Source organism: Peromyscus maniculatus, chromosome 7 (assembly GCF_049852395.1).
Source record: "Peromyscus maniculatus bairdii isolate BWxNUB_F1_BW_parent chromosome 7, HU_Pman_BW_mat_3.1, whole genome shotgun sequence".
In the NCBI taxonomy this organism is placed as follows: Eukaryota; Metazoa; Chordata; class Mammalia; order Rodentia; family Cricetidae; genus Peromyscus; species Peromyscus maniculatus.
Window position 1 is genome coordinate 39397152 of NC_134858.1, and position 15335 is coordinate 39412486.

General features: G+C 47.5%; 1 protein-coding gene across 3 annotated transcripts in view; it reads right to left on the minus strand.

The window, feature by feature from the left end:
• Grik4 (glutamate ionotropic receptor kainate type subunit 4) overlaps nucleotides 1–15335 on the minus strand; it is a 433513-nt gene that overhangs the window by 75529 nt on the left and 342649 nt on the right. For all 3 annotated transcript variants that reach the window (XR_013052718.1, XM_076576064.1, XM_076576063.1), the window contains one exon: nucleotides 3337–3444. Coding sequence is in view for 2 of the 3 variants with exons in the window: in XM_076576064.1 (XP_076432179.1) it covers nucleotides 3337–3444 (108 nt within the window). In the remaining variant the exon portion in view is untranslated. The remainder of the gene's footprint in view (nucleotides 1–3336; nucleotides 3445–15335) is intronic.

The window sequence follows — 15335 nt, forward strand, 5'->3', positions numbered from 1 at the left end:
GTGAATGGTCACATAGGGCTTGAATTAGGACCTTTGCTCCTAGGAAGAGTTTCTGGTTTGGATAGGGCCACCCCAGCCCCATGTGCACAGGAAATGAACTGATGCTGACTGTGGCTTCCTTTGAACTAGCCTCACACAGGAGTATCCTGCCAGCACCCGGCTTCTCAAGAACTCCTTGATATGGACACACATACACTGGTACACACACACACACACACACACACACACACACACACACACACACACAGGCACACACATGCATATGCACAGGCATGCACACATACATACACAGGCACACACACATATACAGGCATACACGCACATACACAGGCATACATATACACAGGCATACATATACACAGGCATACATATACACAGGCATACACATACACAGGCATACATATACACAGGCACACACATACATACACAGGCATACATATATACAGGTACACAGGCACACACACACACACACACACACACACACACACACACACACACACACACCAGAGCAATTTCCCCATCTGAGAACATGATTTTCTGGCTTCAATACAGCAGAAGCCTCTAGGATAGTCAGATTCCAGATGTGGGGAAGCAAGACGCACAGCCTAGCAGGTTCTTTGTCTCCTGCCCCAACTTTTCTTAGCTTTGAAAGAATTTCTCAAAATTCCTTCCTGGAATTCTATTCAGAGGTATTCCCACATTCAGACTCTAATGATTAAGTTCCTAATTGTATCAGGCACCCCAATATCTGAAGTACTCCCATTCATAGAGGGGATATGGGGAGTCAAATAACTATGAGAAAATGTGTTTGGTCAGAGGGGTATGGAAAGAGTCAGGGACAGAAAAGGCAGGCGTCAACCAAGAGGAGACTCCAGAGAGAAGATGACCTTTGAGCTGAGGAAAGGCATTTGGAGGGGAGGGAAGAGCATACCATCATGGGGAGCAGTGAGGAATCCTGGGCCCCAAGGCTGTATGGAGAGGTACTTGGTTATTCCCGTGTGTGAAGGGTCTAGAGCCCAAACCAAGGGACTATGGGATGTCAGGAAGGCAGGACAGGACTATTCTGAATGCAGTCGGTAGATAAACATAGTGAGAGGGAAGGGAGCCTGGGAGGACCCCGGGGGCAACAAGGGACAAAGAGGCCCATGAGGGGACTGAACTCTGGACCAGGGCATGGGAGATGAGGCTCATGGGAGGGGAGAGACTAAAGAGTAGAAAAGACGTCTGGAAGGAGGGCTCCACCACCATCACACCCTGTGTGGTATCCCTCCACTAACACAGCTTAGTCAGGTCGTCCCCAGTTCTCAGCTGGATAGGGGACAGCACCTCCCTCTCATCTTCCTGACATTCTAAGAGGCCCAGGTGAGCAGAGCAGGAGCTGGGAGCAGGAGAGCCTGAAACCTGGGAGCCTGGATCTGCTTTGCCTCCCTTCACTCCCGCTGTTTCCAGGCAACAGTGGGCAGCCCCTCCCCTTTGCCTCAGACTCCACCTCCTTAAGGAGGCCAGGGCTGACCATCTGGGAACTGACCCTGCCTCATTGCTCCCAGCCTCCCTCCTAAGCCACACATGGGCTTGACCAGAGGTTAGACAGCCCTAACCCAAACGCCACACCTGAGCTACTTCAGAATCGGAAACATCGTGAGTGCTGTCAGGATGCTGCCAGGTGTTCCAGGGTCTAGAATTTCTCATTAGGGATGTTCGACTAGCAACGTCTATGAAAATATTCCCAAACCTGAAAAATCACCTGAAATTGAAATATTTTGGGTTTGAAGCACTTCAAATAATGGAGACTCAGTCTTTGTTGACCTTGTATTACTGCCTCGCATTCCATACTGAAACGGGAGCTCCTGACAGGGATTTTTGTGTTTCGTGTCATTGATGTTTCCTGAGTACCTTGAAGAGTGCCAAGCATATAGAAATGCCCAATAAATACTCCTTGGATGAACAAACGAAAACATTCAGTGGCCCATCTCCAAGTGAATAGAATAATGAGTAGCCTAGGATACAAGATCCTAAGCACTGTGGGTGATGATTATGGGTTATGCTCTCGCTTTCCCAACCATTGCCCATTTTCAGGGAAGCCCATGCTTTCCAGCATTTTCTAAGCATTAACAGTACTGGCCTTCCTTCCCTCTTCCTGCTCTCTGTAACTGTTTCCTGTCTTTCAGAGTCCATCACAAATGTTGCTGTTTCAGGCTTCGCTGCTCTCCCCCTGGCTTTTTCCTCCACACCTCAGGGTTCTAACTTCCCACCTCTCTCTTAGCTTTTAGCCCACTCTGTTTATAATAGATCAGCAATCCCAACCCAGGCTTCCTGGGCCTCCGGAGTTCCTGAAGGCCATAATGGAGGTCTATAGGCTCTTTCATTTTATCCAAAAAGCCTAAGAGAAATAGGCATGTTTGCAGACCTTGTAAGTTGTCTAGTAGAGGCTAGACTGTGCAGCTAGCCTATACATTGCCTCTGCTCTGGGCTGAAAGAATATCAGTGTGACTCTGCTAGCTCTCTCTCCCTGGTGAGATGTGGTGTGGTGTGGGGTGGGGAAATACCTTTTTGATTAGTTAAAATCAGAGTGAGGAGGAACAAAGTACTTATTGCTTAACATTTAGTTGGCTTAATTGACAGATCTTTCGAAACATGAAGTCTTCAGGTGATGGCAACACCTTGGCCATGGGTAGTCGACTTAGCCTGTCTGCTCACTGATAACTTGTTTGAAGATACAGACCAATCTGTACTCATCTTTGGTTTTTATGAGTGAGCACAGTGCCAGACACATGTCAGGGGGCAGGGCTGGGAGGTAGACTTGTAATTACTGAATAGAAATGAATCAAGTAGAGAGGCAGATGGTCTCTTGACTCAGGGGTTCATTGAGAACTCTCTTGTCACCATCTGGAAGTGAAGGAAAAGGCCACAGCAACCCACAGACATTAAGATGTCCACTGGAGGGTGTAACAGGGGAGGGGCTGATTCTGTACCCAGCAGATACCAAGCAAAGCTGGGAAAGGGGGATCATCTCAGACTGGATCCAGCTAGTTCCCCCTGTGTCAGAAAGTCCCATCTCTAGGGTTTCTACACAGCTTTCCTAACCACCCAGATCCCCCCGGAGAGGCATCCACACACTGTGGACGCTCTCCCCCTGCCCCAGCTGCTCAGCAGCTCAGCAGATATCATTTCCATACGAAACGAAACGCAACTGGAGTACAATTACACTGACATAAATTGGCCTCTGTGCTGTGATTAGCATTCCCATCTTCTGTTCCCTGGGAAGCCCGAGAGCAAGAGCCTGGGGAGGAGGCACCCTCGGGAGCTGCAGCTGGAGGCCCGAGAAACCCCGCTTACCAGGATGGTGGTGACGACCAGGGTGGTGTTGAAAAGACTGTCGGAGATGTTGGAGGCGTAGAGGCGGCTGTCCATGCTGAGGCCCTCTGCCACGTGCCACTGGCCGATCTGAGGAGACCAAGGGGAGAGGATGGGAAGACTTGGGGAAGGGACAGAGTGGGCTGCAGGTGGCCGGACTTGAGAGCAGCAGAGGACAGTGCTCTGCTCTGGGTTAATCCCAGGAGGGAAGGATGGGAGGGTGTGGAGGAGCCATAGGCTAGACCGGAACTGGAGCACATGACACAGGCTTGAGGGTCTTGAGGGAAGGAGGATGTCAGAGTGAGGAAAGGAAGAATCAAAGACTTGGAAGAGGTGAGAGGGGGTGGAGAAATGCATTAGGACTGTAGCATGGCGCAGAGAAGCTCTGTCAGAGGAAGGGGAGGGGAAACGGGGAATTGTGTTATTTTCAAGTGGGGCAGAGACAGGAGACTCTTTGGCTTTGGCCTGCCTTCAGCAAACCCAGTTATCTAGGGGAGAATAAGAATGGCGGCACGCATACTTGTACACTTAAAATCGGCTAAGAGAGCATGGTGGCTCATGTCTGCACTTGCAAGGGCCAGGCAGAAGGATGGCTGTAAGTTTGAAGTTAACCTGGGCTACCTGGGTGAGTCTGAGGATAGCCGGGGCTACATAATGAGACCCTATCTTAACAAACAAACAAACAAAAATGTAATTGGGAGGATAGATACAAGATGAGAAGGAACTGGAAAGCACTGGGCCGCTAATGAGTGATTGCTGAAAGCTCAGAATGTAGCTCAGTGGTAGAGTTCTCGCCTTGGCATGACAGATGCCCTGGTTTCAATCCTTGGCACCGGGAAGCCCAAATGAGATCACATTTCTAAAGGAGCAGAAATCGACGTGCTTATTGAATGACTAAACATATGGCCGAGTGAACAAGTCAGAAGGGGGAAGAGTCAAGCCCCAGTCTCCTTAATCCACTACCTCACTGTGAGGCTCCATCTACGCCCTTGGCTTTTCCAGCTAGGAATGGGAATGGAAATGTCCCTCTTCCTTCCAGAACCCACCGATCTTGTAGAACCAGTTTGACACTACAGACCCCACTCTAACCAGGAGTATAAAACTCATGTGCAACCTCAGTGCTGTTTCTGAGTGCCCTAAGCATGCTTCCTTCTGTGCCCAGTGGGAATCATGACAGAAACTTCTGGCGGTAAGGATGGATTTAACCTGGCACCCCATAAATGTTGTTTTCCCCTTCTACTTCTTTACTGTGTTTTTAAATTGCCTTTATTTTTATCTTATTATGTTTTAAATAAAATATTTGCATAGAGGGCTGGAGAAATGGCCCTATTGCTAAAATATTTGCTGGGCATGCATGAGGCTCTGAGTCTGCAGCCCCAACATCCATGTTAAAATATAAAAAGCCAGGCACAGTGGTGTGCGCCTTTTATCATAGCCCTAGGAAGGCTGAGGTTGGAGAATCTCAGAGACTTGCTGGCCCGTCAGTCAAGACAAATTGGAAAGTCCCAGGTTCAGTGAGAATCCCTGTATCAAAAACTAAGGTGAAGAGAGCTAGCAGAGGACACCCTGAGTGGACACGTGGCCTCCATGTGTGCACATACCCACACATACCGGTGAACACATACATACATACATACATACATACATGCATGCATACATACATATACACACACACAAATATACACATGCATACACTACATACATATATGCACAAATAAGATATACCCTCTTAATCAAGTTTGGCTGGTTTCAAACTTGTGGTAATCTCCCTGCCTTGACATTGCAAGTGCTGGCATGAACCATCATGGTCTCTTAACCAATTTTTGAGTACACAACATATTACTGTGGACTATTCCATCATCCTGACAATCTCTAAGGGGTCCAATGGAACACTGTTTATAACAGACCTTATATTACATAACATCTATAAATAATGCATACGTATACAATACACATATGTTTGATCCTGATATAATTTTGCTGGCTAGACCCCAGACAAGTCACTTCTGTTGCCAAGTAACTGGCTTGGCACCCATGAAAGACAGTGGATGTTTGCCTGCATACCCAGAGATGCATGTAGCCACCTCTCCTAGGCACCAGCAGCAGCTTCCTGGGAAAAACCCCCAGGAACCCTGTAGTGGTCCTGTTGCTTTGTCCCTGAAGCTAGGTTTTCAGATGCTCCAACAACAGGGAAGACTTAGCTCTCCCTTGGCCTCATCCTTACCCCATGGAACAAAAGGGCTCAGAGTCACAGTGAAGAGATGCCAACAACTTGACTTTATGCTTTAGAGATGATGGAGCATGCAGAGGGCAGGTCCAACCAGGGCCACCTCAGACCACCAGCTGGTAGTCCTCCAGGACCATGCATGAACCCATGGGTCATGACAGGTGAGCCTTACTGGTGGCAAAGAATAGATAATCAAAAGCTCCCTTCCATACCCCTGGAAGGATACCAACAGAGAAACAGCTTTATCCACCTCTGCAATAGCACAACAGTTCTATGCACACTGTGCTTTGTTTTATATACAATAAGAGATCCTACCCAGCTTGTCTGAGAGCCCACAGCCACCAGCTGAGAGGTCTGCCTCCTAAGCCCTGCGCTTCTAAACCCTAGATGAATCTTCCCCAGAAGCCTGCAGAGCCCTGCTTCCTGAACACTTTAGGTACATTTTCGCCTCCTGGTGTGTCTCCCCCAAATAACCTTCTGTGTGCTCAGACTTCAGCACCTTGCTGCTGGCCACGGAAGCAGAGAAAGCCGCTAGCTCCTATCAGCACTTTGCTCTTGCTGGCCAAGCACAGGCAGAACACTGATGGGCTCCCCCATGGCTTCTAGGACTCCTATTGCTTCTCAAAGGGACCTGTCGGTGACATCATTGCCTGATATTCCCCCTCCCTCTTCTCTCTGCAGGGACAAGACTGGGAGGTTGGAAGTTATGCTGTGAGATTTCCAAACGGAGGGGGCGGTAATAATTACAGGACACCTGTTGTGTCCCAGACACTCTTCTATCACTTGGAATCCTCCCATCATACTTTGGAGGCATCGTGGTGTTTCTATTTATTAATGAAGAAACATGCTCAGATGGGTTTAATGGCTCATCTCCTAGGGTCACAGCTGGTAGCTGCAGCACAGGTTCGAATCTAGAGCCAGATCCTCAATCTTTGATCTTTCCCAACTTTGTTGATGCCTTTTAGAGTGAGGACATTACTATGGTGTTGTTGTTGTTGTTGCTGTTGTTTTAATCTGAGCAAACCAGACTAACCAGGAAGTGGACTCAAGAGCCCTCAGCAACACAGTACGAACTTTGGAGGGTAACTTTCTTCTCTCTGGTCCTGACACTCCATAAATCTAGTAGAAATCTCACCTCCCAGAAGCTGTTTTCTTTCAAAATGTGTAGAATTCACTCCCGGTGATCCTCTAGGCCAGGATGAACTCTACTTGAGCAGGAGGAACATAAAACCAAGTGTGCTGGATACCAGCATTTGGATGTTTGGGACAAGACTAAATTTCTTAGCATCCTACTGTCCCCCTGGGCTTACACTTCACACCAGCAAGGCCACCCACTCAAAGCAGCCCCAGCTCCTCAGACTCACTCAAGCAATAAGCTAGGCTCCTGCAACAGCCATGGGTAGAAAGGATTTTTCCATAGCCATATCTGACAGCCTCAGCAATGCATCCTCCAAGTCTTCACCTCTGGGGACCAGGCAAATAGACTAATTAGCCCCTGAGATCCAGTCAAGAAATGAGTCTCCCACCCACTCCCATATTAGCCTCAAGAAATTAATAGACCCATCAGCTCCAACAAAGTAGCTTGGCAGCTATTAGCCAGAACAATCTAATTGCATTAAGACAGTGGGAAGGGGAGAGGTGGTAGAGCCAGGTGCCCTGGGATACAGGCTAATTGCCCCACCTCCTGGGCACCATCCATGTCACACATGTGCAGAGGCGGCAGGAGATGTCACTCTCTTATCACAAGATTTGAACCTTTAGCTGAAGCCAAATCCGCTTGCTCCACCTCACTGGCACCTGCCCCCCTTGCTCCACCTCACTGGCACCTGCCCCCCAAGCCTTCCGAAGACACAGCTGGTTTGCTCACATGCCCAGGGCAAACCATGTGATCAGCTCACTTCAGCTCACACCTCTGCCTCTTGTTTGTCCTGCTTGCCCTGCTTTTTTTTTTTTTTTTTTTTTTTTTTAACCATTTTAGAGGTCCTGGGATAGCAGAGAAGGGTGAGAGAGAAAGCGTGCATCTAGCCCTTATTTTATAGTATCTTAACTCAGGGATGAAGACACCCCCCACCCCCCCACCCCCGTCACCTGGACTGATGTGGTCCAGCCTGTGCACAGCTGGGCATGCAGAGCTGATGCTGGATTTCAGCCACCTTCTGGTCCTTGAGCATAGCACCATCTGCACCATCCAGGCCATAGCCCCAGCATTGGGGGACTCTCTTTTAACCTGCCTTCTATGCTTATGAATGGCACGACCTCGTGTAAGTTACTTATCCCTTGGAGTCTATTTTGCCATCTGTAAGATGGGGATGAAAATAGCATTTGCTGCCCCAAAGGGATTTTCAGTTCAGTTCAGTCCTGTGTTAGTCAGTACCTATTAGAGTGTCCTTGTTGGGGGCAGGGGGCAGAGTCTCTTCTGTGTTCTCCAAAGAGTGCCACACTGGGATCTTAGCTTATTAGACAGATTAGCCCTGTGCCACCAACTTCGGTTTTCAGGCAGCAGCACCACCTTGAGAGACTTAGTCAGGAAGTCAAGGGATAGGACCGACAGTCTGGGCTGTGGTGGTAGTGCAAACTTTTCTGACACTTGGCTGGATTATTGCAGGACATACAGAACAGCCGCGTGACAATCAGGACCCAGGGAATGACGAGGGCACAGACATCCACAGTGATGAGGGCACACCCGTGCCAGTGAGGAGGTGTCTCAAGACCAGCTTTCTTGGAAAAAGAGCCCTCAGTTCCTAGCCGCTGCCCAGGTCTGTGGTGTAAACATTCTCAGCTAGGGTCATGTTCCATACAGAGCACAGAGCCAGGAAGACATGGCAATGGGCTGGAGCAAGCTGGCTTTACCATGCAACAGATGCCAGCTCTGCCACCAGGTGCCAGGCTGGGCATTCAGGTGCATAGCAGTCTCAGCTCACTCTATCAGAAGACAAATTCAAGCCCTGGTAAGTCAATGTATCCAAGTCACAGAATGGATAAGTTGAAAAATGAGGATGCTAAATAAGACCCAGATAATGCTTGATAGTGACCACAGCTGTGAAAACAAATAGCTCAAGGGCTATCCTGGACTACATAGTAAGTTCAAGGCTAGCCTGGGCTATGTAGTGAGACCACCATTTCAAATTTAAAATAAATAAATGAATAAAATGTGTAGTCTTTCTAAATACTGATTCTAAGGCTATTGAAAGAAACATTTTTTTGGTGGAGATGCTTAGTCAAACATGAAAATGTAGGCAACTATAACTAACATGGGGTGGAATTACCCATGCATAGGAAGTATTATTTACCCCCAAAGCCCCTAGGGATACAGATCAATATAAATTAATAATTTTCTTGTTCCTCTGGGTATTGAATTTTGCAGGTCTCAATTATGCATTCAAAGGTATTATTTCCCCCCTAAGGAAGCTCCGGTTCTTCGGTTGTCTTCTGAGTGGGTTTTACCTTACGTGAGGCATTGTCATTAGGAAGCTGGTTAGACATCATGATGTCTGTCTATGGCTGCCCCAGGATTACTGCAGGGTGCTGGCCACTTGCTGCATTTCTTCACCATGTGTAAAGGGATCTATTAAACAATCCAAGCGTATGTTTCTTTCTAATAGTGGGCTGTTGCTTCTTGTTTCTGGCAGGACAGCTGATTCTGAGGCCTGTCCTCCAGGAGCTGAACTACACTTAACACCTCGGATGGGCTCCATGGCTTGGCTGGGAGCTCTCCACAGCCCTTTGAGAAGCCACGACTGTAGTTGAATGCACATCAGGTACTGGGACTTGGCCTTCCATGTGGCCCTCAGTCATCATGAGCAAGCTGGTCACTACAGGAAGTAGTTGTCCAGGGGCCTGACCACTGGCATCTGTGGAGCTTCCTGCCCTTGCTCTGTCCTCATCCCAAGGGCCTTGCTTAGCACCTCACTTCTCAGAACTGACAGAATGTCACTTGGAGTCAGGAGACCCAATTGTGCTGTCACCTAATGCTGTGACCACAGGACTCTGTGAGCCTCCACACTCCTGATGAACCTTTTGAGGACTGGAAGACACTCTGGGCTTCTCTGTTCTGGTCCTTACAAGACAGCCACCAGCCATGTCTCCAGAATTGACACCTAGAGTCACAGCAGCCTCTGCTTAGAAACCCTGCATTTTTTCCCATTTTGGTTTAAAGACGGAGACAAGAAGCCACACCACAACCTGTCAGACCTACAAGGCCCCATAGGCCCGCTCCCTAGGATTTCCTCCAGTCACTCCTTGCCAGAATCTTTGCATGTGCCATTCCTTGTCTAGAATTCCCCTGCCACATGACCTCCTGATTCCAACTCTCTTTTAGCTAGGTCAGGGGATGGCAAACCATGGCTTATAATTTGGCCCACTGTCTGTTTCTGCAAATAAAGATTTATTGGCACACAGCTTGGTCCATTCACTTAGGTGTAGTCTGTGAGAGCTTTCATTCACAAGGGCAGAGTTGCAGCGTAATGCTAAGGCACCTGCAAAGACTGAGCATTCACCATCTAGACGTCACAGAAAATGTTTGTTCACCCTCATCTACTTTTCACCTGTTTCCTTTAGGCCTCTTCTTGAAGACCGACCACTTCTTCCAGGAAGCGTCTCTTCTCTTCCATTATCCCTCTCAACATCTGTCCAGGGGACACTTCTGACTGCCTGTCTGTCTTACTATGCTATAAGCCTCATGGGAGCAAAGGTAGCAGCTTGTTTAGTCTGCCCTTATATCCCTAGGGTTTGACTCAATGCCTCACGTCTCATAGATGCTCAATTAAATGTAACTGAACAAATGCACCAGAAACTTTATCTTATTTAATCCTCAACAAATCTACAAGGGGCAAAACCGTTTTATATTCATTTTAAAGATTTTTAAAGCCCTGAATACCAGCAAGGTTGGGTAATTAAAGTCTCCACAGTCACACTCGGATAAGCACCACAGTGGAGATTCAAACACGTTCTCAATCACCAGAGCACAGGCTCCTAACCACTGTGTTATCTGGTTAGAGAGGGGGCAAGACCGTAACCATGGGAACAGGCTTAGCACAGTGCCTGGCCTGTTGGCCGAGCCTGCATAAACTTCACCACGTCCCCATCCCCACCCCACTCCCACTCCCATCCAGTGGTTTCCTTCTCAGTTGTCAAAGAGGAGCCCCCAGGACCTCTTCTGGAGTGACAGGGACTTGCAAAAGGATCGGCCCTGGGACTAGCACTCCTTCCTCCTGCTGGGAGCCCTGAGGACCCTGTAGCTCCCTTCTGCCTGAGAAGCTCAGGGGTGTCTTTTCGCCGCTTTGTTCTTTCTCAAGTAACTAAAAAGGGATAGGTTTTTAAACCCCCAGGGACTTGCTAACATCATTGCCCACATCCGAGGATGTGCACACAACACTCTAACACTTAATAGTTTATGCACATTTAGACAGCTGCTCTTTGTACTCGGCACCATTGGGACCCAGCTTCTTCTATGGGGGCTGATGAAGCCCTAAGCCCCGCTCCAGAGTCAGAGGCTTCAAATACGGATTGATCGTTGCTTGCTGGGCCCTGGCCCATGTGGTTTTCTTTCATAAATTTTCCTGCTTCTGTGTAGCAGTCCTGTCATTATTCCCACCTGAGAGATGCATGCTCATTGGTACTTTAGAAGCAGTAAAAATGCTTGGAGTAGGTACAATCATGTGAGCTTTTTGTTGAATAAATCAACAAAACCAAGACTCAGAGATGTCAAGCAACTTGCCGAGTATCACACAGCTGACAGGGATTAAAGAGAGATCCTACTTATAGCTCTTCTAATTGGCTTAGGATAGGTGCAGGCTATATTAGCCTTGAAGCCTGGGCCTTCTCCCATGCCTCTCTGATCAATGTGGGCTTATTCATTGACTACAGTCCTGCATGGAGTTAACAGAAAGGACCCACATCCGTGATGTGGGCACACGCCCAAGCTTTTTGCTCAGTAGTGTGGCCCTGGGGAATTGAAGAGACATCAGAGTGTCCACATTTTCTTTCCTTCTCTCCATCCATCAGCTGTATGGCATCCATCAGTCTCTGAATTTGGCGCACTCAACTATGAAGACATATGACAGAGCCGAGACATATGTTATAGAAAGAACCCCAAGGGCCCGAGCCTTGTAGCCGGTGCTGTTGGGAAGTAGTAGAGATTTTAAGTCATGAAGCCAAATAGAAAGTCCAGCTCCCTCCTCACACTCTTTCACTTTGTGACCATTGTCATGGATAGCTTTGCTCACCCTACATTCTCTGCTATGATGGATGAAAACAGGCCGCACGCACCAATGACTGATGGTCAATTGACCATGGATGAACCTTTAAAGACTGTGAGCCCAAATGGCCCTTCCCTCTTTAGAAGTTGATTGGTCCAGGTGTTAATGATAGGAACTGCAAGCTGGCTGGTATAATAGCTTGTGGTGTTCCTGGTAAGCAGCTGATGTTGTTTAGTGAGCCATAAGCCATGGGGAGGTAGACAGCATAAGACTGTATCTGTAGTGGGACAGGTCAGAAGTGAGCAGACATCAGGATGTTTGGGTTGAGGTTCTACCTCGCTGGTCATTTAATGTGTGGCCTGGGGAAGTTGTTTTTGCTACCTAAGATAAGCCTAATCTCCCTGCCCTTCTCCACTTATGGGAGAGGTGATCACAGGTATGACAAAGTCAAGGCCAATCAAATGCAAGTTCTTCATAGTCTAGTTCTTTCCTTTCTAAGGTCACCCAATGTTTTGAGCCATAATAATTTTTTACATTCAAGTTCTGAGTTCTAACTTTGGAGTTCTTATTATGAAGGATGCTTATGATAAAACAGGCCCATCTATGAGTGCCTGGAGCTTCTCCATATGGAATGGAGAAGTGGCACTCAGATGTGAGACACCAAGATAGGAGATCCCAGGGATGACCTGAGATGGGTTAGAGTTCCACAGCCTTGATGGTACAGCTATGCCACTTGACAGAGATCAGCTTAAGGTGCCATGGATATGAGTTCTCATCCACAGAATGCATGTAAAAGAATCCCAGTGTGGTGGTCCATGCTTGCAATAGGGCAGCACAGGGAATCAGAGGCATGCAGATCTTTAGGGTTTGCTGCTTAGGCAGCCTAATCAGTGATTGATCCCCAAGTCTCAGTAAGAAACCCTATCTCATAGCCCAAGGACAACAGTACCTGAATAATACCTAAGATTGACCTCTGGCGCTTGCTCTCTCTCTCTCTCTCTCTCTCTCTCTCTCTCTCTCTCTCTCTCTCTCACACACACACACACACACACACACACACACACACACACACACACACACACACACACACACTACCAGCTCAAACTATTAGTAATATCAGCCTCCATGATGAGCACTTGGTATATGGGAGTAATGTTCATTAGTTTCAAGTCATCTTATAAGACACAAGAACAGTTTGGGGCAATGAGAAAACCCCAGATTGAGGGCTGGGGTGACCTGGGGAACAAATGGAGTTGCTGAAGTTGACCAAAGGCTTTATTTGCTCAGCCACAGAGTACACCCAGCTTCTCACTGGAGCACTGGAGTGCAGAATGCTGCCAAAATTCCAAGGCAGCAGCAGTGCCCGACACAAGAAAGAGACCAAAAAACCAGTGCTGGGAAAGCTAGCAAGATCCATGACAATGCACTCTGCCAGGATTTACTTCCACCTTCCACTCATTTTGTCTAGTACACGGTCTTATTAAATGGTGGCTACCATCCATTTGCGAGTTATGAAATCAATTGAGCGGGCCAACACCTGCATTTAAAAAGTGAGGTCTCTTGTAGAATGGAGAAGGGTACAGTCCATGAGCAGGGGTAATGAACACTGCATAAGTTTGGGTTTGGGTTACGCATATGTGGGTATGCATACATTCTGAATTGCATCATACATGCAAATTATGTTCAGAATATGCAAATGCACACCATCAGGGATTTGCATAGCTTACCTGTCCACTACTCTTTCATCAGCACCTTGCATTCTGTGGACAATAAGTGATGTTTAATAAGTATACTGTTGACACCCATGAACTCCTAGTATTGGTTACTCATTGTAACTAAAGGTTAAACTACTAGAAAATGTTGTCAATCAGTACTTTTGGGCATTCCTTCCATGCCAAAGCTCTGGACTGAACATTTTATTATCTCATTTAATCTCTCCAACAACACTTCAGGGAGAGTATGCTTCCATCCTCATTTCACAGATAAGAAAACTATGATTTGAGAAGATTCAAGCTCAAACAGGACCAGCACGATAGCATGCTGTCCCAGGATATTATAATCTCCCAGGCTGTGGATATATAGGTCAACAATTGGCAAATATTTGAATTGTTAGTTTACCCAGCAGTATTGGCCGTGAGTGTTCCCACTGGAGAGCCCACACCCCTTCCTTTCCCTGCTTTTGATTCTGAGTTAATGTATGTAGAAAAGACTATCTAAACAAAGCCCCAGGAAAGTGAGACCAGGCTATTGTTGAGAAGTTAAATGTTGGCTGCTTGAGCTGGCTTGGCTGCTAGCCCCTCCTTTGTTTGAGCTTGGCTCCCTAATGCTGCATGTCTGTCACTCTCTTAGAAAGGGATGCCCATCCCTGACTGGACCACGGGTTCCCCACTCCTTCCCTGAGAGTGTTCATCACACTTGGAATCACACAAACCACATGCCACCATCTATGTCCCGTCCATTTTTCTCATCAGACATTTCACTCCTTGTGAGACAAGAGCCCTGCTCCAATGCCTAGTGTGGAATCAGCACTTGCTCAACATGTGACTGTGTGGATCAGTTCTCCTTTCGCAGCTTTAGCTCCCAGGCTGGTGCCTAGTTTACTGTGGGTGCTCAGTAAACTCTGTTGGGTTAAATCATCTAAGTAAGTCAGTGCGTTTTAGTCTTCAGTGATCACACCTCAAAAGAATAATGTAGGCTAGCCTCTTCCAAAGAGTTACAAAGAATTACAAGGTGTGGTTTTTCCAAGCACCTTGAAACTGAACCAGGGAGAGAGATGGGTCTAAGACAGGCCATGGGGACCACCAGAAGAGTAGCTGCTTGGCAGGAAGTATAGTATAGGCGGGACAAGCAGAGAGGAGGATTCTGGGAAGAAGGAAGGCTGAGTCAGGAGTTGCCAGACAGACAGAGAGGAGGCAAGATGGCAGGGCAGAACTGAGAAAAGATACCAAGCCATGTGGCTAAACATAAGTAAGAATTATGGGTTAATTTAAGTGTAAGAGCTAGTCAGTAATAAGCTTAAGCTAATGGCCATATAGTTTGTAAATAATATAAGCCTCTGTGTGTTTACTTGGGTCTGAGTGGCTGCAGGACTGGCAGGTGAGAGAGATTTATCCTGACCACCGGCAGGCTGGGGCACAGGAAAACTTCAACTACACCCAGGACAAACACAGAGTTAGGTTCCTGTGGACTTCTGATCAGAGCATTCCTATCAACCCATTGGTATTTAACCTTATTAATTTATGCACATCTCTGCTTACCAATACCTCATCTAATTCATATTGCTGATTCACTAGCATGCACAGTCATGCCATAGGTCAGGCTCGTGGGGAGCTATAAAACATAGGTGGTCTCCATAGAGTAGAGCATGGCACAGTTTTTCTTGTACATATGAACATGGGACAGCATGTCCGAATTGCATTGTGGGAGTTAGTTTAAACAGGAAAAGCTTCTAGGGGAAATGCACATGAGCGCGCGCATGAGCACGTGTGTGTACACACACACACACACGCGCGCGCGTGCACACACACACACACACACACACACACACTAGCACTCAA